At 36.1% G+C, this 23430-nt stretch overlaps 2 protein-coding genes across 3 annotated transcripts; both read right to left on the bottom strand.

Annotated features, from left to right (window-relative positions):
• Positions 1-6411: 6411 nt before the first annotated feature.
• LOC133299159 (uncharacterized) lies at positions 6412-11569 on the bottom strand. Its single transcript, XM_061498600.1, has 6 exons — positions 11480-11569; positions 9390-10599; positions 9067-9304; positions 8728-8936; positions 7006-7340; positions 6412-6858 (listed from the first exon to the last, which is right to left on the bottom strand). Exons 1-6 carry the CDS (start codon positions 11567-11569, stop codon positions 6412-6414), a joined length of 2529 nt encoding a protein of 842 aa, XP_061354584.1.
• A 4837-nt stretch (positions 11570-16406) lies between these two features.
• LOC133299037 (wax ester synthase/diacylglycerol acyltransferase 3-like) lies at positions 16407-20284 on the bottom strand. 2 transcript variants are annotated; one of them, XM_061498434.1, is made up of 6 exons: positions 19468-20283; positions 17786-17858; positions 17588-17655; positions 17252-17467; positions 16996-17133; positions 16407-16880 (listed from the first exon to the last, which is right to left on the bottom strand). In XM_061498434.1, the coding sequence occupies exons 1-6, from the start codon at positions 20221-20223 to the stop codon at positions 16731-16733; spliced, it is 1401 nt and encodes a 466-aa protein (XP_061354418.1). In that variant the 5' UTR covers positions 20224-20283; the 3' UTR covers positions 16407-16730. The 2 variants fall into 2 exon arrangements, with proteins under 2 accessions (XP_061354418.1, XP_061354419.1); XM_061498435.1 differs by lacking the exons at positions 17588-17655; positions 17786-17858 and having other exon boundaries at positions 19468-20284.
• Positions 20285-23430: the final 3146 nt, after the last annotated feature.

Below are 23430 nucleotides of genomic sequence, written 5' to 3'. Positions count from 1 at the left end.
CATATAAGGATCATGCCCAAATTTCATATAATACAGATAACCTACAAACATCTGGGGATTAGGATTACTATTAATAAACTTCAAACAAAATTATAACCTAAGGATTAGGATTACACATACCAAATTTCACATAAAATAAATATAATCTAAAAATACCTAAGGATTAGGATTACACATATCAAACATATATCTACCTAAAGATTAGGATTACCTAGTCTCCGTTTTTGCTAACTTCTAGAAGAAAATAAATTGGGGCAGAGAACCGGTTGGTAACCAAAAGAATATAGAAAATAAAACAAATAAACTTTTGAAGTAAGGAGAGAGAGTAGTAGAGGAGAAATGTTGGAGAGTGAATTAGTTTGTTTAGGCTAGGCCTCTATTTATAGTTGAAGTTTTGGGCTCGGATATGGGTTTCGTGCATTTATTTCCTTTTTTCTTTATTGATTTATCTGACTCAGATATGGGCTTCATACACTATTTTATTATTAATTTCTTATGGCTCAGATTACAGCTAACTTATTTGCTAACTCAAGGCTGACTCATTATTGACTCATCATATCTAATCAAATTACCAATCAACATTACCAATCAATCATTACCAATCGAACATTACCAATCGAACATTTTCAATCAATCATTATTAATCAAACATAAATACATAAATCATCAATCAATTAATAAATCAATTAATCATAATTTATCATCTAATATATATATATATATATATATATATATATATTATCACATAAATCAAATAATATTACTATTATTATCTTACCTCTTATTATTTTAACTATTATTAACTCATTAATTAAAAATATTAAATACCAATATTATTAATTACAAAAATAATAAATATCATTATTATCCAAAAATATTTATTATTATATTATTATTATTATTATTATTAATAAAATATGGGGTATTACATTCTACCCTCCTTAAAAGAAGTTTCGTCCTCGAAACTTAAAAGTTTGAGCTTCTCAATTAAACTAAAAGCATAAGGTTAAAGTTAATAAAAATATGGGATATTACATTCTATCCCTCTTAAAAGAAGTTTCGTCCTCGAAACTTATGTTTTTTTTTTTTTTTTTTTTTTTAAACAACCTTTAAAAAAAAAAGTAAGCAAACAACAAAGAGTCATGCATAACCAAGCAAACAAGATAACATAGAATACAATAAATTTAAAAACTACAAATTAATGAATTTTTAACTTTAACCAAGCTAGAAAAAAGTTTCGAAACTGAATATTTTCTTTAAACAAATAGAAATTTTTATTGCATATATTATCTTTCATTTGCTAGAAAAGTTTTAATCAATTCAAGAACAACTCTAAAAGAAAGCTAATAACTTTTATTAAAATAAGAACGAGTTACTAAAGATAGCATATAAAAATTTTAAAGAATAATATCAATAATAATTATAAATCACAAAATAATTCCAAACATATAATCATCAAAAGTTCAAAGAAATAAATCATTTTTAAAGGACAAGAAAAATAACCCTTCACTACCCAGCTCTCTCGATTTATTTATTTATCTTATGTTCTATTATTTTATTTCCTATTTTTTTTATTATATATATATTTTTTTGTATTTATTTATTTAACTTAGGGATCTTTGATCCTTCAAGTCAGTATCAAAAGCAAACCCCAAGCCGAACCAGGGGCTCTGATACCATTTTGTAACACCCCAAATTTCTAACAATTTATAATAGCATAAATAAATTCAATAATTTTATAAATAACAGCGGAAGTTCAAAATAATCAAATTTGGGAAGTGTTACCGCCGCACTTGTACAGGGACAAGTGCAAGGCTAACTCTATTACATTCAAATAAAAATCTAAGACTACAGTTTTTTTTTTTATACATAATATTTATGACAGCTAGAAATATCCGAGTCGTGATCCTCACTGCCCACAGCTAGCCCCATCCTTTGCAACATACTTCACTGAAAATCTGCTCCCCCGCAGCCGCAGGATCATTGCAGTCAAACAAACACAAAAGTCAGCAAAGCTGGTAATCCCAATCAAGATACAAAACGAGGATAATATAACCCAATATCAATCAAGACATTTATTTAAGAATAATCAACATAATCAACTCAATTAATATTTCGAATATGTCATTTATTCATAACTCAAGCAATATTCAAATATGTCATTTAATCATAATCAAGTAATAATTCAAATAAGAAATTTAATCATAAATCAAGCAATAATTCAAATAAGTCATTTAATCATAACTCAAATCAAGTATTAATATCATTATTAATCATGTTTAAGATTATTTAGTCCATTTAGTGTATAAGGGTAATTGTCAACTAACATATTTAGCACAACATTAATCATAATATGATAATATTCACAACTCAATGACATTCTTCATAATCAAATCAAATAACAATTTTCATTAATAATGTTTAAGTTCATTATATTTAGTGGGAAGAGAACCATGGTAGACCCGGGAAACCCTGCCAGTCTACCCCGTGACCCGGGAAAAAACCACTGTTACCAGCCACGTATAATCAAAATTGGCCATAATCAATTCACATCTTCCTAGTGTGCACACCTCTTCCCAAAGTTGCTACTAGTATCCCGGGAAAAAACCACTGTTACCAGATACCACTTTGGGAAGAACGGATACAATCTTTTTCACATCAATTTCACATCGGAGGCATAAAGCCCAAAAGTTGTGTTCATCACTTTGGAAGGTACCATCCCAAAGCTATCCTCCACCATTAATTTATTACAAACACACACAATCAGGAAAGATTCAATCATAATTATTTATTCTTTAAGTATTATCATCTCTAAATGAGTTACTCAAGGGCATTATAATCTTCCAAAGTATCATAATTCAAACAACTATTATCATAAATTCTCGAATTTATATAACAATTCAAATCTTCAACATTCATAACAGTAAAATCCAAATCCGATCCTCATCATAACTTTCCAATTTATTCAAGGATATAATAATCCAAATCTTCAACATTCATCACAATAAAATCCAAATCTGATCCTCATCATAACTTTCCAATTTGTTCAAGGATATAATAATTCAAATCTTCAACATTCATCACAGTAAAATCCAAATCCGATCCTCATCATAACTTTCAAATTTATTCAAGGATATAATAATTCAAATCTGCAACATTCATCATAGAAAAATTCAAATCCAATCATCGTCATTCAAATAATCCCATCACATCAATTATCATAGTTATAAATATTCAAATTCAATCATTAAAACACATATTTGGAAAGTTTTTCTTAAAGAGTATTATAATTCCATAATTTTCATAATTATTCAATAAGATCCATATATTGCACCTGAATTAAGTCTTATACCATACATTGCACATAATTATAATTTCTAAAATAATAACATTTTATATCATATATTGCACATAATCATAATTTCTAAAATAAAAGTTCATATCATATATTGCAAGCTGATTCAGAATTCTCTTTCATTCCAACTTGTATCCATATTCTAATTATCATATGTAGTAATTTAAATTTAAAAAAAACAAATACCTATATATATAGAAATGTTCATACCAAACTATTAAGAACATATACGGATTACATATAAGGATCATGCCCAAATTTCATATAATACAGATAACCTACAAACATCTGGGGATTAGGATTACTATTAATAAACTTCAAACAAAATTATAACCTAAGGATTAGGATTACACATACCAAATTTCACATAAAATAAATATAATCTAAAAATACCTAAGGATTAGGATTACACATATCAAACATATATCTACCTAAAGATTAGGATTACCTAGTCTCCGTTTTTGCTAACTTCTAGAAGAAAATAAATTGGGGCAGAGAACCGGTTGGTAACCAAAAGAATATAGAAAATAAAACAAATAAACTTTTGAAGTAAGGAGATAGAGTAGTAGAGGAGAAATGTTGGAGAGTGAATTAGTTTGTTTAGGCTAGGCCTCTATTTATAGTTGAAGTTTTGGGCTCGGATATGGGTTTCGTGCATTTATTTCCTTTTTTCTTTATTGATTTATCTGACTCAGATATGGGCTTCTTACACTATTTTATTATTAATTTCTTATGGCTCAGATTACAGCTAACTTATTTGCTAACTCAAGGCTGACTCATTATTGACTCATCATATCTAATCAAATTACCAATCAATCATTACCAATCGAACATTACCAATCGAACATTTTCAATCAATCATTATTAATCAATCATTATTAATCAAACATAAATACATAAATCATCAATCAATTAATAAATCAATTAATCATAATTTATCATCTAATATATATATATATATATATATATATATTATATATTATCACATAAATCAAATAATATTACTATTATTATCTTACCTCTTATTATTTTAACTATTATTAACTCATTAATTAAAAATATTAAATACCAATATTATTAATTACAAAAATAATAAATATCATTATTATCCAAAAATATTTATTATTATATTATTATTATTATTATTATTATTAATAATAAAAATATGGGGTATTACATTCTACCCTCCTTAAAAGAAGTTTCGTCCTCGAAACTTAAAAGTTTGAGCTTCTCAATTAAACTAAAAGCATAAGGTTAAAGTTAATAAAAATATGGGATATTACATTTGGAGGCTCAACCTTGGCTATAATTTCACAAATATCTTCAGGCAGAAACAACTTGAACTTGTCCCAATCCCACTCCCCATCTTGATTCACACAGTAGGCCACTTCCCATGAGTTGATATCATCAGGAATAGGCATGACAGCTTTCTCACACAACTTCCCTATACCAGGGATCCAGCTATCATTCCAGAATTTAACTTTCCTACTATCTCAAATCACAATTTTAGACCTTGCTACAATAGAGTTCTAGGATGAACAGATATCCCTCCAAATATTACTAGCATTAACATGTTTTGAAGCTTGAGGTAAAAACTCATCCTCCATCTTGTATTTACTTCTCAGAACTTTTTCCCATAAGGCATCTTTATTCACCAGAAGACCATATCTCACCTTCATGATGAAAGTCTGATTAAAGGATCTCAAATCTCTCAACCCAACACCACCATACTGTTTAGAAGAGCACATTATGTCCCATTTAACCAGATGGACACTTCTCTTGTCTTTAGATGAACCCCAAATGAAACCACGAGTAAGCTTTTCAATATCATCACACACATTTTTTGGTAACCTGGCAGTTTGCATAGCATAAGAAGGCATAGCAAACAGCACAGATTTTGCCAATGTTAGTCTCCCAGCTAGAGATAGGGACTTAGCATTCCAAGCATTTAATCTGTTTTTCACCCGATCCAAAAAACGCCCAAAGGAAGCTTTATTGACTCTAGAATGATTCAACATTACTCCCAAGTATTTTCCCAAATCAGGAGTAATTCCAATTCCTAAGCACTCACTGATCTCCTTAGCTCTACCAAAGCCCACATTCTTTGAGAGAAAAACTCTTGTTTCATCCATACTAACTCTCTGGCCAGAACTCATTGTAAACACTTTAAGAACCTGATTGATAATATGGGCCTGGTCAAGAAAAGCTTCAGCACATAATATAATATGATCAGCAAAAAATAAGTGGGATATAGGAGGCCCCTTCTTCCCAAGAGTAACTGGCTTCCAGGCATTAACCTCAATGGCTATTTGGATTAAGTGAGCAAGTATTTCCATGCAAAGTAGAAAGAGATAAGGGGATAAGGGATCCCCTTGTCTGATTCCACAAGAAGGTTTAAAATACCTGGTAGGTGGCCCATTCCACAACATATTGAGCTCACTGGTTTTGACACACTTGTCAATTAAGGAAATCAAATCATTTGGCAGCCCCATGTCTTGAATTGTCTCATGGATGAACTCCCAACTAAGCCTATCATAGGCTTTATCCAAATCTACTTTAATCATCATCCACCCTTTATTCCCTTTCCTCCTTCTCATCGAATGTATAATCTCCTGAGCCACTATAATATTGTCTGCACTTTGTCTTCCTTTTACAAAAGCACACTGGTTAGGGGTAACCCAATTAGGCATCCAACTTCTCAATCTCTCAGCAATCAACTTGGTTACAATTTTATAAGTAACATTGCATAAGCTTATGGGTCTAAACTCTTTCATACACTCAGGATTATCCTTTTTGGGAATCAAACAGAGATGCGTTTTATTGATTGAATGCACCTTAGTTGAATCCTCAAAGATACTCTTGACCAACTCACAGACTGATTCACCAATTGTATGCCATTGGGTTTGGAAAAAAGCTACATGCAGTCCATCTGGTCCTGGGGCCTTGAATCTGCCCAATTTAAACACCATTCTTCTAATTTCTTCAGCTTCAGGAATTATGGCTAGTTTGTCCCTCTCTAAACCCTCCACCTTTGGAAAGATTCCTTTTACAGGGAACTACTCATACCCATCCCCTTCAGCTAGAGATAACTTCTCAAAGTACTTCACTGCTATCTCCACCATCTCCTTTATATCTGATGTCCAATCTCCAACCTCATTCCTGATTGCAACCACTTTGTTGAATCTTCTTCTGGCAACAGTAGAGGAATGAAAAAACTGAGAATTTTTATCCCCAAATTTCAGCCAATTGATTCTAGACCTTTGGAACCAATTTAGCTCCTCCCTTAACAAAATTTTCTCCAACTTTTTCCAAAGATCTCTCTGCAACCTCTCAAGCTCCCTGTCATATCTGGCTTCTAATTGCATGTCCAGGCCTTGAATTCTAGCATAAATTATGTGTTTCTGTCTCATTTCCTCCCTAAAAATATCATGATGCCATCTAGTTGCCTCCTCCTCAAAGTCTTTACTAGAAACTAACCAATCCACATCTTTTCCCCAACACTTCTAAATCAAATTCCCAAAGTCAGCATTTGTGAGCCAAACTGCTAAAAATTTGAACTGTTTCACATGCTTATTCTCATGAAAATCTTTATAACAGCTTAGAAGGATTGGCCTGTGTTCCGAATTGAAAAAAGAAAGATGCCCTAACACTCTGTTTGGCAAGGCAAGATTCCAATCCTCATTAGCTACAGCCCTATCAATTCTTTCTTGTAAGCTTCCCCTTTTCCAAGTGAATATTGGCCCTTTATACCCTATATCTGACAACCCACAAACCTCCAGGCACTCCTGCATCTCCTGAACACTTCTATAACAAACCTCTTCACCTTCATACTTCTCAGCAACATTTAGGACATAATTAAAATCCCCCAAGATGACCCAGGGAGAATTAATTGAACCAGCCAGAAACTCCAATTCCTCCCATAAGCTCATTCTTTCAATCCTTCTAGGACTCCCATAGACAAAGGTAACTAACTCCCACCTTTTATCTTCAATAAAGTGAATCCTAGTATGAACATATTGATGGTGGGATTGAATAATCTCCACCTCAATGTAACGCCCGGCCGCTTCAGGAATCAACGACTATCCCCACATACTAATACGAGACTTTTCAGTGTGCTTTTTCCTCACTGGCACACTTCCTGGGAAAACTTCCCAGGAAGTGTACGAGTGAGAAAAAAGTACACTGAAAAGTCTCATGTTAGTATGTGGGGATATTCATTGATTCTTGAAGTGGCCGGGCGTTACAAGTGGTATCAGAGTAGGGCCTCTCATCCAATACGGTGTGGTTCGAGGACGAACCAGGCGGAAGCTGGTAGGCATGTAACATCCCGAGCGCTGACGAGGGCGGGGAGTGATCACCGGTGCGAAAGGGCATGGACAAGGAGCGGCTACTGACAGGCTTCCAGCGGGGGATTACATGCATGAGTGAATCGAATCGACACCCGAAAGAGAGGGATTCTAAAGGCTGTGCAGGTATAAGACTGCACAGTTTGGGATAGCTTATAAGAATTAATTGGTACTACCTATGCTAACAAGATGCATCTACTTTTTGGTAGCCCGGATCGGAAGAACTCCACAGTTAAGCGTGCTTGACTTGGAGCAATTCTGGGATGGGTGACCTCTTGCGAAGTTTTCTCGGGAAGTGTGCGAGTGAGGAAAAAGCACACTGAAAAGTCTCGTGTTAGTATGTGGGGATAGTCGTTGATTCTTGAAACGGCCGGGCGTTACAAGTGGTATCAGAGTAGGCCTCTCTTCCAGTACGGTGTGGTTCGAGGACGAACCAGGCGGAAGCTGGTGTGCATGTAACATCCCGAGCGCTGACGAGGGCGGGGAGTGATCGCCGGTGCGAAAGGGCATGGACAAGGAGCGGCTCCTGGCAGGCTGGCGCTACAAGTGGTATCAGAGCAGGCCTCTCTTCTAGTACGGTGTGGTTCGAGGACGAACCAGGCGGAAGCTGATGGGCATGTAACATCCCGAGCGCTGACGAGGGCGGGGAGTGATTGCCGGTGCGAAAGGGCATGGACAAGGAGCGGCTCCTGGCAGGCTTCCAGTGAGGGGTTACATGCATGAATGATTCGAAGCGACACCCGAAAGAGAGAGATTCCAAAGACTGTGCAGGTGTGAGACTGCACAATTTGGGATAGCTTATAAGAATTAATTGGTACTACCTGTGCTAACAAGATGCATCTTCTTTTCGGTAGCCCGGAACGGAAGAACTCCATAGTTAAGCGTGCTTGACTTGGAGCAATTCTGGGATGGGTGACCTCCTGAGAAGTTTTCTCGGGAAGTGTGCGAGTGAGGAAAAAGCACACTGAAAAGTCTCGTGTTAGTATGTGGGGATAGTCATTGATTCTTGAAGCGGTCGGGTGTTACACTCAACATCTCTGCTATCCCACAGAACCCAAATTCCTCCAGAAAAGCCAACAACTTCTTGTTTGAAAAACTTAGGGAATCCCAATTTTTTTATAATTGTATCCCCTTTGTCACCCTGAATCTTAGTCTCCAGTAAGACCAGCACTTTAATATTAAACTTATATTTAATGTCTCTAATCAGAGCAGGGAATTCTCTCTTCCTTACTCCTCTACAGTTCCAAGAGCAAATATTCATAAAGAAAACTATATACAATAAAAATACCTCAACCTTAAAGGCTGGCTCAAGAGCTATTGGTGTGATTTCTGCCTCCTCCCACGGCTGCATTAGCCTGGTCACACTCCATCTCATTCTGTATAGAGATTCCACTCTTCACCAGGTTCATAGACCCATCTCCTTTGCTTTTCCCAGGCACATTGCTATGGAACTCGTGCATAGGCTGCAACACTCCCCCTTCTGAACCTTTGTTTCTACTGGTCAACTTCTGAGATCCCACAACTAAAGAATTGGGGGGCTGGTTCTCAGACGGAAGATTCTTGCTGCCTATCCCTTTGGAGTTGGTTTTCACTCTCTGTACCCCTGAAGTTAAAACACCAATTCCTTTGGGAATTCCAGCTTTTCCTCCTCCTTTTTTTCTGTTTCTCCAGTCCTACACTTTGACTACTCGAGGCTTGTTCTTTTAATTTCCTCTCATTTCCACCTCCTCCATCACTCTTGCTCTCCAACTCTTCCTTTTTTCCATTTACTTCCAAGACCACACCAGAAGGAGAATTATCAGATTGATCAGCCAATCCATCATTCCTGCTATCCCCACCAGGATTATTAGTCTTTACACAAGAACTTGGGATTACAAGGTTAGACTTGGATTTCTGATCCAACACAACTTCCTTCTTCGGACTAGCAGGCCTAGCCTTCAGCCTCCTACTTCTAGATTTTCTATGAACCACCATCCAGCTCCCAAAAGCCTCCTCTGGATCAACCTCCTTAGCTTCCTTCCCAATAGCACTGTTTAGTTTCGTCTCCAGTCCTGAATTACCCTCAACCTGTAGAGCACAAGGAGCCTGGGCAGCAGGGAAAAGGTCCTTTCTGTGGCCATACATCCTACAGTTAAAGCATATTAGATGTAATCCTTCATAGCCAGCTTGGTAAACCTTTTTTCCTATCGTAAATTTTGATAGTAAACTCATCCTCAAGTCAACCTCAATGCAAATTATGGCAAATCTAGCCCGTTCAGTAATAACTGCATCTCCATACTCACTCTTCCTCAACGAATTTCTATCCACTTTCAGTATGCGACCAAATATATTTCCTATACGCCACAGATGACGCACCGTATACAATTCTATAGGAAGACCTGAGATTCTCACCCACACAGCCAGCTTGGTAACACTCTCATCATAAGGATCGAAGAAGGGCCTCCACCTTTGGACAACCACATAGTGGTCATTAACAATCCATGGCCCTTCTTCAAAAACATGGCGATAATCACCATCATCCTGGAATCTCAACAACAGAAACCCATTATCAAGGTCAATTACTTCATACGTGCTTACCAGGTTCCAGATCCTCTGGAGTCTGGCCATGAGAAACCTCATTCCAATGCGTTTGCCCATAATCTTGATGATCAGGGCCTTCCTCCACTGCTCGCAATCTTTCTTATGCTCCTCAATAGAAAAGGTGTACCTCGGACAGAGGGGATCATCGTCCCTAGCCTGACCCAAACCCTCCAACAAGTCAGCTTCCTCCTCCTCCCTTTTCTGTTTTGAGTTCCAATCTTCCTCTTCTTCCGCTTGGCCCCCATTTCCATTAAGCTTCAGAAGCTTGTCTTTATAGAAAACCACTTTGGGCCCAGAGCCTCCTCCCCCCTGTAACGCCTGGCAACTTGCAAGGATCAACGACTGTCCCCACACTAATACGAGACTTTTCAGCGTGCTTTGTCCTCACTTGCACATTTCCCGGGAAAACTTCCCAGGAGGTCACCCATCCCTGAATTGCTCCAAGTCAAGCACGCTTACCTGTGGAGTTCTTCCAATCCGGGCTACCGAAAAATAGATGCATCTTGTTAGTATAGGTAGTACCAATTAATTCTTATAACTCATTCCCAACTGTACCGTCCTATACAAGCACAATCTCTGGAATCCCTCTCTTTCGGGTGTTGATTCGATTCATTCATGTACCCCCGTCCCTAGAAGCCTGCCAGGAGCCGCTCCTTGTCCGTGCCCTTGCGCACCGGCGATCACTCCCCGCCCTCGTCAGCGCCCGGGATGTTACATGCCCACCAGCTTTCGCCTGGTTCGTCCTCGAACCACACCGTACTGGATGAGAAGCCCTGCTCTGATACCACTTGTAACGCCTGGCAACTTGCAAGGATCAACGACTGTCCCCACACACTAACACGAAACTTTTCAGCGTGCTTTGTCCTCACTCGCACACTTCCCGAGAAAACTTCCCAGGAGGTCACCCATCCCTGAATTGCTCCAAGTCAAGCACGCTTAACTGTGGAGTTCTTCCGATCCGGGCTATCGAAAAGTAGATGCATCTTGTTAGTATAGGTAGTACCAATTAATTCTTATAAGCCATTCTCAACTGTACCGTCCCATACCAGCACAGTCTCTGGAATCCCTCTCTTTCGGGTGTTGATTCGATTCAGTCATGTACTCCCGTCCCTAGAAGCCTGCCAAGAGTCGCTCCTTGTCCGTGCCCTTGCGCACCGGCGATCACTCCCCGCCCTCTTCAGAGCCCGAGATGTTATACCCCCTCCCTCATCTTCACCTCAGGAATCAAACGGGTAGAGGACTGACCATCTGAGCCCACAGCAACACCCTCAAGCATCTCCTCGTCCATCGTTGAGTCATCTAGAACCTCCCCTTTCGATTTCTTTCCAATCGGAGGAGACAACTCTTCTTCAGTCACGATCCTATCTCTAACACACTTGGAACCATCATCAGCCTTCTTAGAACCCAGCTCCTTGTAAGAACCCGCACCATTAATTAAGTAAATTAAGTAATTAATTATGTTAAATTAGGAAATGATTCCATAATTGACCCTAATAATTATTAAGAGGCTTTAATTTTTTTTTTGAATACAAGAGGCTTTAATAATTATGATAAGTGATTCAGAATGCTGAAAGTCGCTTTTCGGAAGAAAAGTGCAGATACCGGTTCTAGTCGGTATAAATGCGTACCTAAAAAGTATCCCAAAAAATTATAGTAAGTGCATGATAATTACTAGAATAATATGTAGGACTTGTAAAACGAGTTTCAAGTCAAAATAATGAGAACTGGTGCCAGAAACTGATATTGGCTATGAAAAGCGCATACCGGAAAGGTACTCCGAAAAATATTATAAAAATATGATAATTCTTGTAAAATTGAGTAGGTTAAGAATCCAAAGTTTGGGATTAAAATGCTAAGCGTAGCAATTAAAGTTAATACTGTGTGTTTAATGCTTAAGTGCCTATATATACTCTAATCATTGGGCACAAAACCCTAGAACCACTACTCCTACGTGACTTGAGCGGCTGAGTGCACCTTGGCACTATTTCATTGCTGTTTTCTTCTTCCTTGAGAGTCTTGGAGTCATTTCTCCCTTGTTCTTCATGGTTTCTTCTTCATAAACACCTTGAGTGAGTGTGCTTGGGTTTGGTAAGGGTGAGGAGTAGCTCTTGAAGGGTGTCCAGCCACTGTTCTTGGCTGTTTGGGAGCTGACTTGGGAGTTTTGAGTTTGGGAGGAGCTTTGTCTTGGCTTTTGGAGGTCAAAGTGGTGACCTTTTGTGTTAAAGGACCAACCTTTGTGTTGCTATTTTCGTGCACTTTGAGGGACAACACCTTAGCATCTGATTTGTGAGCTCCAAGTGCTATTCTTCCTCTGTTTTGGGCTTTGGTAAGTGTCACCAACCTTTTTTCATGAGTTTAAGGAGTTAAAGTTGATGTCTTTGCATGTAAAGGTTAAAAGATGATAACTTAATGTTGGGAAATGCATGCTTAAGTGTCTATAATCAGTAAAAAGCCAACCTTTGAAGGATATCTTCGCAAAATGCAGAAACTGCATTCTGTCGCGAAATATCCAGATATTTGACCGTGAAATATCCGGATATTGATATCCAGATATGGATATCCGGATCTGGGGATCTGGATATCCGGATATTGGATATCCGGATATTGACAGTGAGATATCCGGATATTTGATATTCGGATATTGTCAGTGAGATATCCGGATATTGGATATTCGGATATATCCCCGAGGAATATCCGGATATTCTGGGGTTTCGTAGAACAGTAGCTGTGTTGTGTGTACAGTAGACTATTGGGGGTTTGTGGACCCTGGATTGATGAAGTTGAACTTCTGTAATTAATGAACTAAGTCAGAATCATGTGACTAGGGCTTATGGTTTGTGTGAAGCCTTAAGACGTAAAACGTAATGGAAAGGTGTTGTCTTAATATTGTATGCTTGCGGTGCATGTTTATTGATATATTATTGGTCCATAACAGATTGTGAATCTGTTGTGATTGGACTTTGAGCTGTGGACTCTTGGCTTTAGGTGTTAGCTTGCAAGGTAAGCTTTCGTGTCCTCGGTTTAGCCATGTTGTGGTTCCACCATGTCCCATGGGGGTATGGTTATATGCATGCTGTGTTACATGCTTTTGATGTTTTGGAAATGCTATTGATCTGTTATATGCCAGTGTCTTTTGGATATGCATGTGGTGTTCCACCTATACGGTAAGCCTGAGTATGTAGTACATACAATATGGTGAGGCTGTGGGTGAGGTGCAAGCGGTGTTCCTTGTGGCTTGTACTATATGTAGGTAATAGACGTATTCCTGCATTTCTCTGGCTAGTAGAATAGTGTTAAACACACATGGCATGAATATCTGTTGCACTGCATAGTTTTGGATCTGATATTGATATAAATGCTTTTAGAACTTATATTGCACATGTAAGTGAGCTAGGGGTGGAAGATCCTTGAGGACCCCTTGTCTTACTGAGATTTCTTGTTTAGAGATCTCACCCCACGTTTGGGGAATGCTTATTTCAGGTTTGGGTAATGTTGAGACCTCAGGCGGCAGGAGGCCGGAGCTGAGTTAGATATTGATGATATTATATGTTGACTTGTAGGATGCTGGATATGCATGCTGCTTTTATGCTTTGAGCTTCATTTTAATGTTTATGATTATCTTGTTGAGACGCTGTTGATTTGGTGAGCATGAGGATTGTCCATGACACATAGACTAGTTATGTCTTAGTTTGATTTGGAGTTGTAATAAAGTATCAGGATATTGTCCGGACTACGTGATGTAGATCTGTGATTTAGATACTCACTTTATTTATATATTGAGGTATTTCAGTAGATGTCTTATTGCAATTTACATACAGACGATATTTTATGAAATTGATTAAGTAATCAACTTGGCTAAGTATAATGACGTCATAATTGGAAAAGAAAAAGATATTCCGCATTTTTAATTAAGCGCAGCTCAATACGATAGTATGATAACATTACCGGGTATACACAGGATGTTACACTCCCCATCATCAATTTCCATCGAACAACAGTAAAAAAACCCAGAAACCCTAACAGAGAAAAAAAAACCCGCGCACGTGAGGCTAGGCTCTAACCCATTTTTAATTCTAGGAAAAAATTACTTTGAATTCTACTTATCTTAATCTTTTGGTTCTAGTCTTCAAGAAATTGTGAGGCCCATTAGGTGGGTCCATGACAATTTAGAAGTTTTTTTAATTATTAAATAAGTATGGAATATGATCCAATTATAAAAAAAGTATTAAGAAAGTATTGCTCTGTATAAATAAGAAAGAAGTGTCGTAACTGGTTTGTTGGATGTCAATTGTTCAATGTCTTCTAGCGAAATAAAGCTTTGCAACCGATGTGCAGATGACAATCACAATTGTGTCATTGTTCGTGATGTCTTATTAAGCTATCCAAAATTTCCACTACTCAAAGGCTGAAAAAGAAATGGCGGAGCCTAAATAAATAATATATATAAATTAAGAGGAATGTTATACTTATAATTTTTTTTTACAATCTCTTACAACCATATCTTAACACTGTCGTCAATCAACGGTTATGATTTTCGTAAATTAAACTCATTAATTAATTATTAATTCATAATAAATGATAACCGTTGATTGACAAAAATCAACAATATTAAAATATGATTATAAGAAATTATAAAAAAAAAATTATAATTATAACCTTCCTCGTAAATTAAATACTCAATACTACTATTATCACTAAGGGAGCTTCGTACCGATGCTCAAAGCCGTACCTTTTGAAGAAGGCACTCATTCAAATACCCCGAGGTAAATGTGTATCTTTTATCTGAAATTGTGCGTTGGTAGTCAAACAGTTAATTATAGAAAGTTAAAAATGTTTATCTTTTTAAATTATATAATTTATATCTTTTCACTTTCACATAGAGGTGGAACCCACTTTTTTATTTTATTTTTTGTCAACTCTCTCTCCTCTTTTATTTACCTCTTTCTCTCTTTTAAAATGACATAACTTTACATCCTTTAAAATGACACATATTTTTCCCTTATACAAAACATGAGTTATAATATTAAAAATATGATGGACCCTCACTTACAAGTTGAAGTTTTTTAATGAGACTAAATTAATAATTTTATATTTTTTTAATACTTTTTTTATACGAGAGTTCATTAAATTTGATGGGTGAATATTGCATCAACTTCAGATTACTTGTGCTAATTTTTTTTTATAATATTTAATTTTTTATTAATAAAATAAGGCGGTGAGAATCAAACTCATAACCATTTAGTTATGTGGGCTCTAATATTATATAAAAAATAAATTTAAACTAAAAATTAATTTAAAATTATAAGTGAAGGCTGGTTAATAATTTTTAAGGAAATATTACTCTCATTTTATCTCACTTCGAAAATTGCACCTCCACTTTTTTCTTTTTCTTTTTTGCTTTTTAATGATGGACCCCACTTGGATTCTCTCTATAGCACGAGAGAACTAATCTCATGTAACATGAGATTAATATTCCCCTATTTTTTATTTACCACATTGTTTTAAGACTCAGCCATAGTATTATAGGGAGAGGTTATAGTTACTACCTCTTATTGTTACTACTTGTTACTACTAAATCGTAACCGTTGATTTCCGTCAATCTAACGGTTATAATTTATTGGGTCATACTTATTAATTAATTATTAATTTTCAATATATTATGACCGTTAGATTGACAGAAATCAACGATTACGATTTAGTAGTAACAATAAGAGGTAGTAACTATAACCTTCCCCAATATTATATTGTTCTATTATTTATACAGAAATCAACGATTACGATTTAGTAGTAACAATAAGAGGTAGTAACTATAACCTTCCCCAATATTATATTGTTCTATTATTTATACTGTCCTTCAATATACCTCAGACGCAACTTAAAAGGAGTCTTGCCAAAGCAAGTTGTCTCCTAAGGAGATGTGCTGACGTATATAGGCTAGACGAGTAACTTTTTAAGAAAAAAGTCCTTAGATGAGTTTAGTTTACTCATTTGAAATCTCAGGATTACTCTATCTTTACTAACATTTTACAAAAAAAAAATTTAATTTAAAAAAAAAAAAAAAACCTTATAGGGGCCTTTGAAAGAAAACACAATCCGCATGAATATTAAATGCTCAAGAACCGAAGTAAATGATTGTTGTTAAAGGACCATTGAATAAGCACAAACGACTAGCATCATGGCACACTAGTCAGTAGTCACTACAATCATTAGATGAGCTAAATGTAAGACTGACATACACTAGACTACAAATCCATTGAACTTGTGCGTAAATTTCTTTTATAGGTCATATAAGCTATCAACGCAAAGAGTGAGATGGATGGATCACAAATCAGTCCCTTTATAACATTTGAGAAAGTAAACATTTAATGCTTAACATTATCATAATGTAAGGGATTCTTTGCCGGTGATCATATGTATTTCAACATTCACCAAAAAAATATCTCCAAATGTCAGAGTTTTGCTGTAACTTGCTCCTTCATTTCAAGCAATGCATCTTCAAAGCACTTCGCAAGAAACTCAGGATCGGGAATGATGTCCTTGGCCACCTGAACTTGCATGTCTGCCCTTCCAGCATAGCTCACCATATTCAAAATGAGTGCCTGCATTATCAATACCAACCACCCACACTCAACATTAATTACATGCACATACTATTATATATCAAAGTTATAAATGCTTAATGCTATGAGGAAAAACAGAGTTTAGGGGCTGTACATGAGGCAAGGCAGAATTATTTGCCCTTAAGAACGTTATTGGATTGCCTCCAATCATAATCTCCTCTTGTGGGCCAATCACATTTGAGATTGTAAAGGTAGTGTTACAGAGTATCCGGTAGTTCAGCAAGCTAGCAAACTGCAACTTAGAAACAATAGCTTTGTGTTTGCAAGATACTAATGATAGTTGAAATATTCTACTTTACCTAGATGACGACGAGTTTAAAGAGGTATAAAAAGAAGGGGAGAAAATGCACCTTTGGACCAAGAGTTGACATTACGAAATCTCCAACTTTGTATGAGAAATGGGCCTCCAAAGATTGTTTCTTTCTGTCAATCATTGCTTTAGTTCTCTTCAAATATTCTAGAGAATCTGAACTATCGCTTCTGTGATAATATATAGGCAGGAGAATCATACCAAATTTGTTACCCCACCTTGCTCCTGAATTGCTTGTCATCAAATTGGATATTTCCTGAACAGCAATAGTCAATTTTTATCCAAACTCAATTTTATATTCTAAGCATAACTTGAACCATAAATAAAAATTGTACAAAACAGGTAGACAAGGAAAGTAAATTTGGGTAGGGTAGACCTGCAATCCTGGCTGCTTTCTTAAATTAACCATAGCTATCCCTGTTAACTGAGCACCGTTTCGCAGCTCTTACAAGAAAAAATATTTATTTAGTCATGGTTGCGATTTTCCGTGTGTACATGCACGCCTTGGTGTAAAAAATAGAAAAAGAAGCAGTGTACATTGGAAAATTGTGGTTTATATACAAATGACTTTTACCATTAGGTGCTCGGAAGTCCAGGTATCTTGATATCCCAGATGATATAACTGCAAACAGAACGTCATTTACGGTCTGCAGAATAGCAAAAAAAAAAAAGTACTCAAAATTTATATCTGTATGTTCACATTTCACTGTGGTTTATGCATAATATTTGACAAACAGCTCCATGCATAAACACGGCATCGCATGTTACGAGTTACCCTGTTTGCAAGCCATTGAAGAAAAAAGGGATGCGTTCAATCTCAAGAGAATATCTAATCAACTTTTGTCCTTGCTGTATTTAACTGAAAGTTCTAGCATAAACGTCACATTACAATAAATATTAAGGCCACACTGTATTTCAACCCTTTCCAACACAAGGTTGTATCTTGTCTTCGATTAATATATTATCATCCCAATCAAATGTTGAGGACAATAACACCAAGGACATTATAGCAAGACCTACGAATTAATTGGGTGAAAAGATAATTCATAGAATGACAACTATCGAGTTGGATCAAAATATGTCAATTGGGAAGTCCTATTTCATATGTAAAATGTAATGAAACACAGATTGTATCCCATTTAGCTCCGTTTCCATCCCAACCTTTGTCCAAACAAATAAATATATACAGTGAAAAGAAAAGAAAGGTAATTAAAAGAGAACTCATAAATACACACTCGTGATATTTACGTAATTATTGCACAAGTCCCTGCTCAAATGTTAAAAGAAAGGTTGTAGTCTAATTTTTTCCCGCTATTTGGATTATGTACTAACCATATTTTATTGCATAAACACTGCTTTATAGGCGCCCATTAACGGAATTCAAGGTCAATTCAAACTCAAACACAGTAAAGAAAACCTTCACATTTATTTTGCTATTATCATGCAGGTTGTTTGGGGTCTGTAGAATAATTGACATCTCTGAGAGTTTCCACCATTTGTGAATCAAAATAAAATCTTAAAAAAAACTGAAGTATTTTTTTTTTAAATCTTTGCCTTTTGTCTATAAAATATACAAAAAAAGTCTTCATTTAACATCATTATACAAAAAAAGTCTATAATTTTTTTTTATTATACCTATTATATCTATTTCTCTTTAACATCATTATATTATAATTTCAATTCACCTTTATAATTTCTCTGTTCTCCTGAGATTGTGATGTGTTAAAAGAGAATAAGTAAAAATAGGCATGATATCATATTCTCAAATAATTTTACAACCAACATGGAGCCACGAGAATAAATAGAAAATTAAAATAAAACATTTATCTGTAAATATTTTATATTCTCTCCATTTTTATATTTGTCTCAATCTCCTTATTTTATTTTATACAAAAGTACGACAGTCGTCATGTCTAAAATGGTTGTGTGTGTTTGTGGGGTGGGTGGGGTAATAAAACCAAAGGTAATCTTATATCCTTGTAACTTGTGCTAAAAATTGTTTGAATTTGAAGTTAAAAGTGCATGTCATTATTGGTCGGTTTAAATGGGGGAAAGTGAAAATTAGGAAACAGAGACATCATGAGATGAGATGGGGTCCAAGTTGCAAGCATAATTTATATTTGTAGCAATAGAACAAGAATGCTTTCAAAGAATAATTTAGATACAAGTAGAAATGGAAATTTAGCAGGGACTTCATTATTTTAGAATGGGTAATTTTGATTTGAATTGAAGTGAGATAAGAAAAAGAGATTTTACCGCGTTATGAACAGCCCTCTTGACGGTCTTCATGTGTTCCAAGGAAAAGGTGGCAGTAGCCATCTTCCTGGGCCAGAGCTCAACACCAGCGCCGCCGGTCATGGGCGATTTGCGGTCACGAATCCACAAACACCTCAGGATAAGCTCGATGGCAAAGATCAAACAGAACCACACCGTAACGAGAAAATTCCAAAAATTCCTCGGAATCCGAGTCCCAGTCGTCACAGGTATGGAGGGCAAGGCCTCTGGATCGTTGACCTTCCTGCAGCTGGCGAGGAGCATGGACATCAAGGAAATCCCATCACCGAGGGAATGGTGGATTCGAAAGATGACGCACTTGTGGGCAATCAGAATATGGATTTCCCACAAGGGCTTATCCATGCTAAGGCCAAGGCCAAGACCAGAGCAAGTATCTGTTGTTGATAAATCGGCCAAGTAGTCGTTGATGGCGGATTCATCGTCGACGTCGGAGAGTGGTTGTTTGATGATACGGAGGTGGTGGTCGATGTCGATCTTGATGGGTCTCCAGTGCTCAACGCCTCGATGGTCGCGTACCATGAGACTTGTGAACCTTGGATGTTTTAGCATACTTGAGTTCTTGATTTCTGATTTGATTGACTCGATGTCCGGAGGGTTCTTCATCCCTATTACGCAGTGTATTATTTGGTTCATTTCTGGCTGCAGGAACAGCCTCCCCGCCGGCGTCAGAGGCTCATCGCCACTCTCACTCTCAATCTCAATCTCATCCATCACCATTCCCCACCGCCCCTCTTTAATTCGAGATAGAGTGGGAAGGAAACAACTCTCTATGTCATATATGATATAACCTCTATTAATAAATGTGTCCACAAAAATAAAAATATTTCTTTCAAATTTAAATTGCCAATTCGCAACAAGTCAAATGGGGGTCACGGTTACATGACTATGACCATGACTACGAGGCTTCCAAGTTTCAAATTGGGAAATGGGACTTCAACGTGGCCATGTTACACGCCTCCTAAGATTTCTTATTCTGCGTCCATCTGTGTCGGTACCTCAAAAACATACATATACCTAATTGTAAACCATCAAAATCTTGTGTTTTTCAATGGACAGACCCGAGTATTTGTATAATTGTATTGTGCTCCCCAGTTTTATTTTTAAATTTGTTTGTATAATATTATTCATCACAATCACAAAGAAAGAAGGGAGAAAATCATCCCCGATCGAGCTGGAGAATTTAATACGGAAGTTACCACCGCCTGCTTTTGTCTCAATGTTGGGAAATTGACAGATGTTACATATGATATCGGGACACAGAATTTTAATACGAAAGCGACGGAGCGTGGCCAGCAGGGGTGTAGAGTGTAGATAGGGTTGGCAAAGTGGGCGGCCCGTTCCGCTCTGCTATCAACTCGTCAAAAATGAGCCCGCCTGCTCCGCTCTGTTTTTGAAAATGAGCGGGTTGGCCTGTCAGCTCGAGCTTATTTTATACTGACTCGCCTCGGCCCGCCTATGCCCGTTATCAACCTGTCAAAAAATGAGCCCGTCCCGCCCTGTTTGGCGGGTTGGGCGGGTTGACCCGCCGAGTCGAACCCGTTTTATCGGCTCTTAAGTGTAGACACCAATTTCAAATATATTCTATTTTTGACATTTTTACAAAGAGATAATTACTTTTACAACTTTTTTTATTTACAACTCTTGTAACTTCAAACATTTTTACGAAGTTACAAGAGTTCTAAACAAAAAAAAATTGTAAACTTAATCTCTTCCTTTTTACAAACTTATTTTAAGATTTCGAAAAACTGACTTTTTTTTTCATTTACCATGGATGAGTGCTTCGCTTTCTCCTCCCTTATCCCATTCATGACTTCATGTTCTCTTGCGTAGACACAGCACAAGTTGGTAACTGTTCCTTTTATATACCCAATATATGATCTTGACAAGAACCAAAAATAGACCCAATCGGTGCCTTCCGTCTTCATTTGGCTTTTGATATCACTGTCCCCATTGGTGGCCATTTCTATGGGTGCGTTTGTATTGACTTTTTAAGAAAGTCTTTTTTATCACTTCCTTATTTTAAAAGTACTTTCTATAAAAGTTACAGCTATTTAGATTTTTAAAAAAATATTTTTTTGAAAAAAATATTTGGCTTTTGACTTCTACTTGTTTTTAATAGTTAAAATTTTTAGCTTCTAAAAAAGTAGATTTTTGACTTTTTTTATGACTTCTGCTTTTTTTAAAAGCTTACATCTAAACAGACTTTTTTCGAGAAGTACTTTTTTTTTTTCTTAAAAAAAGTAGCTTTTGAAGAAAAAAAAACTCATCGAAACGGACTCTATAACCCTTCTACTTCATTTTTATTTTGTTTCTTTTTCCTGTTCCGCCTTGCTTTGAACAGTTCAGTTAATCAAAGCCACACGGGAGTGGTATATACTTATATAATTTGACGAGCCATGAGAAGGAAGAGTGCGGAATAGGCACATAACCAAAAATATTAATGCATGCCCTTGTTGAAATAGTTATAAAAAATTAAAATGGAAAGCAAATGAAAGGAAATAAACTCTATTCACCCAACAGAAGTGAAGGGCACAATATACCGTATTTATGATAGTTGAAGGTTGGTTTTCTGCAAATTGCAATGGCATAAGAGATGGTTGGACCACAGGTGTAGCAAGAAATGGGTAGAGATTTTAAAATAGTAACTCCATATCCATGGCCGGACCAATCATTGTCCATATAAGTATGCATTATTTAGAATGGCCACGGGCAAAGAAATTTATATAGCTCAACTCTTGAAAATTGGTATAGAAGGATAAACCTCGATGAATTTACGGTTTGGTTTTTTTTTTTCCCCCAACGGAATCAAATTAGAAAAGAAGTTCATTTCATCAGAATTTAACTGATTTTGACTTTTGTAATGTTGTTTGATTCTTTGAATCCATTTAAAGAACATCATTGAGTTCTTAAATCAGTCCGAAAAAAATATGATACGGTGTAGTTTGATTCGCAATTTAATTCAATTTATTTGGTTTTTTAATATTTCTAAAAATGAACATAATTATGTTTAATTCGGTTTTTAATCCAAACCGAATCGAATTGGTAAAATGATTTGGTTTCTTTAAAGAGTGGCCTGCCTGCCTGCCGTTGGGTAATCCCATTCCCATGTCATGCCGTCATATATTTATGGGTTTTAGAGTTAAGAGTTCAAAGGCATCAACCATCTACAATTTCGATTACATATCAATTTAAAAAGCTCAATTATGGGTTATGGGAAAAAGTAATTGTGATTGTGAAGCTTGTATTCTTGTAAACGGTGTAGTTTTTGCTTCCTTGTTTTTCATCCTTTATTATGATGGGTTTTACTTAATGGAGCACATCGTTTTGCCTTGGTTGAGTACTGCGCTTATTGAAACGCATTCTTTAGCTTTAGTTTCATGAAAAACTTTTTTTTTTTTTTCAGTAAAAATCATGAGAAACTTTATACTCATGTACAAGTCCACTACACTGTGCTAATACTGCCTCTCTTTTTAAGCATCTCTCTCTTATGGAGTTTCTCATTTTCGTCTTCCATCGCCCACTTCCTTTCTCCCCTTCTTAGTTTCTATAATAATCATAGAGCTTATGTTTACTTATGTTACAGAACAATTTTTCTTAGAGACATATGAACAGTTCCAAATCAGCTATTTATATCATCGATAAATAATCTAAAGAATGAAAATCAGAGAAATCACAAACGCATTCGAATAACCCCAACTCTTACCACCCTTTTGAATTTAGGTCAATCTCTGTTGAGAAATTAAATTGAGGAACTGTTTCCACTTTCATTCATACTTTTATCTCTTTAGTTAAGGTATATTTATACAACTATCAATAACAACTTCTACCTAATAATAGCTAACAACTTTGCAAATCTGAATAATCTAAACAAATTAATCCTATCTAATTACAACAATATTTCAAAACTAATTCCTATCTTCAACA

This window comes from Gastrolobium bilobum, unplaced genomic scaffold, assembly GCF_033153095.1.
Source record: "Gastrolobium bilobum isolate Gb01-03AN ecotype WA unplaced genomic scaffold, APGP_CSIRO_Gbil_v1 utg500, whole genome shotgun sequence".
NCBI classification, from domain to species: Eukaryota; Viridiplantae; Streptophyta; class Magnoliopsida; order Fabales; family Fabaceae; genus Gastrolobium; species Gastrolobium bilobum.
This window is presented reverse-complemented; position numbering and strand designations above follow the sequence as displayed.

Coding starts and splice junctions, on each gene's coding strand:
- LOC133299159 (XM_061498600.1), bottom strand. CDS start 11,569: ATGGACGAGGAGATGCTTGAGGGTGTTGCTGTGGGCTCAGATGGTCAG. Junction 9,305..9,389: donor ATTAAAAGAACAAGCCTCGA/GTAGTCAAAGTG, acceptor TTTTAACTTCAG/GGGTACAGAGAGTGAAAACC. Junction 8,937..9,066: donor TCTATACAGAATGAGATGGA/GTGTGACCAGGC, acceptor TTGGAACTGTAG/AGGAGTAAGGAAGAGAGAAT.
- LOC133299037 (XM_061498434.1), bottom strand. CDS start 20,223: ATGGTGATGGATGAGATTGAGATTGAGAGTGAGAGTGGCGATGAGCCT. Junction 17,468..17,587: donor GAAAGCAGCCAGGATTGCAG/GTCTACCCTACC, acceptor ATTGCTGTTCAG/GAAATATCCAATTTGATGAC. Junction 16,881..16,995: donor ATAATTCTGCCTTGCCTCAT/GTACAGCCCCTA, acceptor TTGATAATGCAG/GCACTCATTTTGAATATGGT.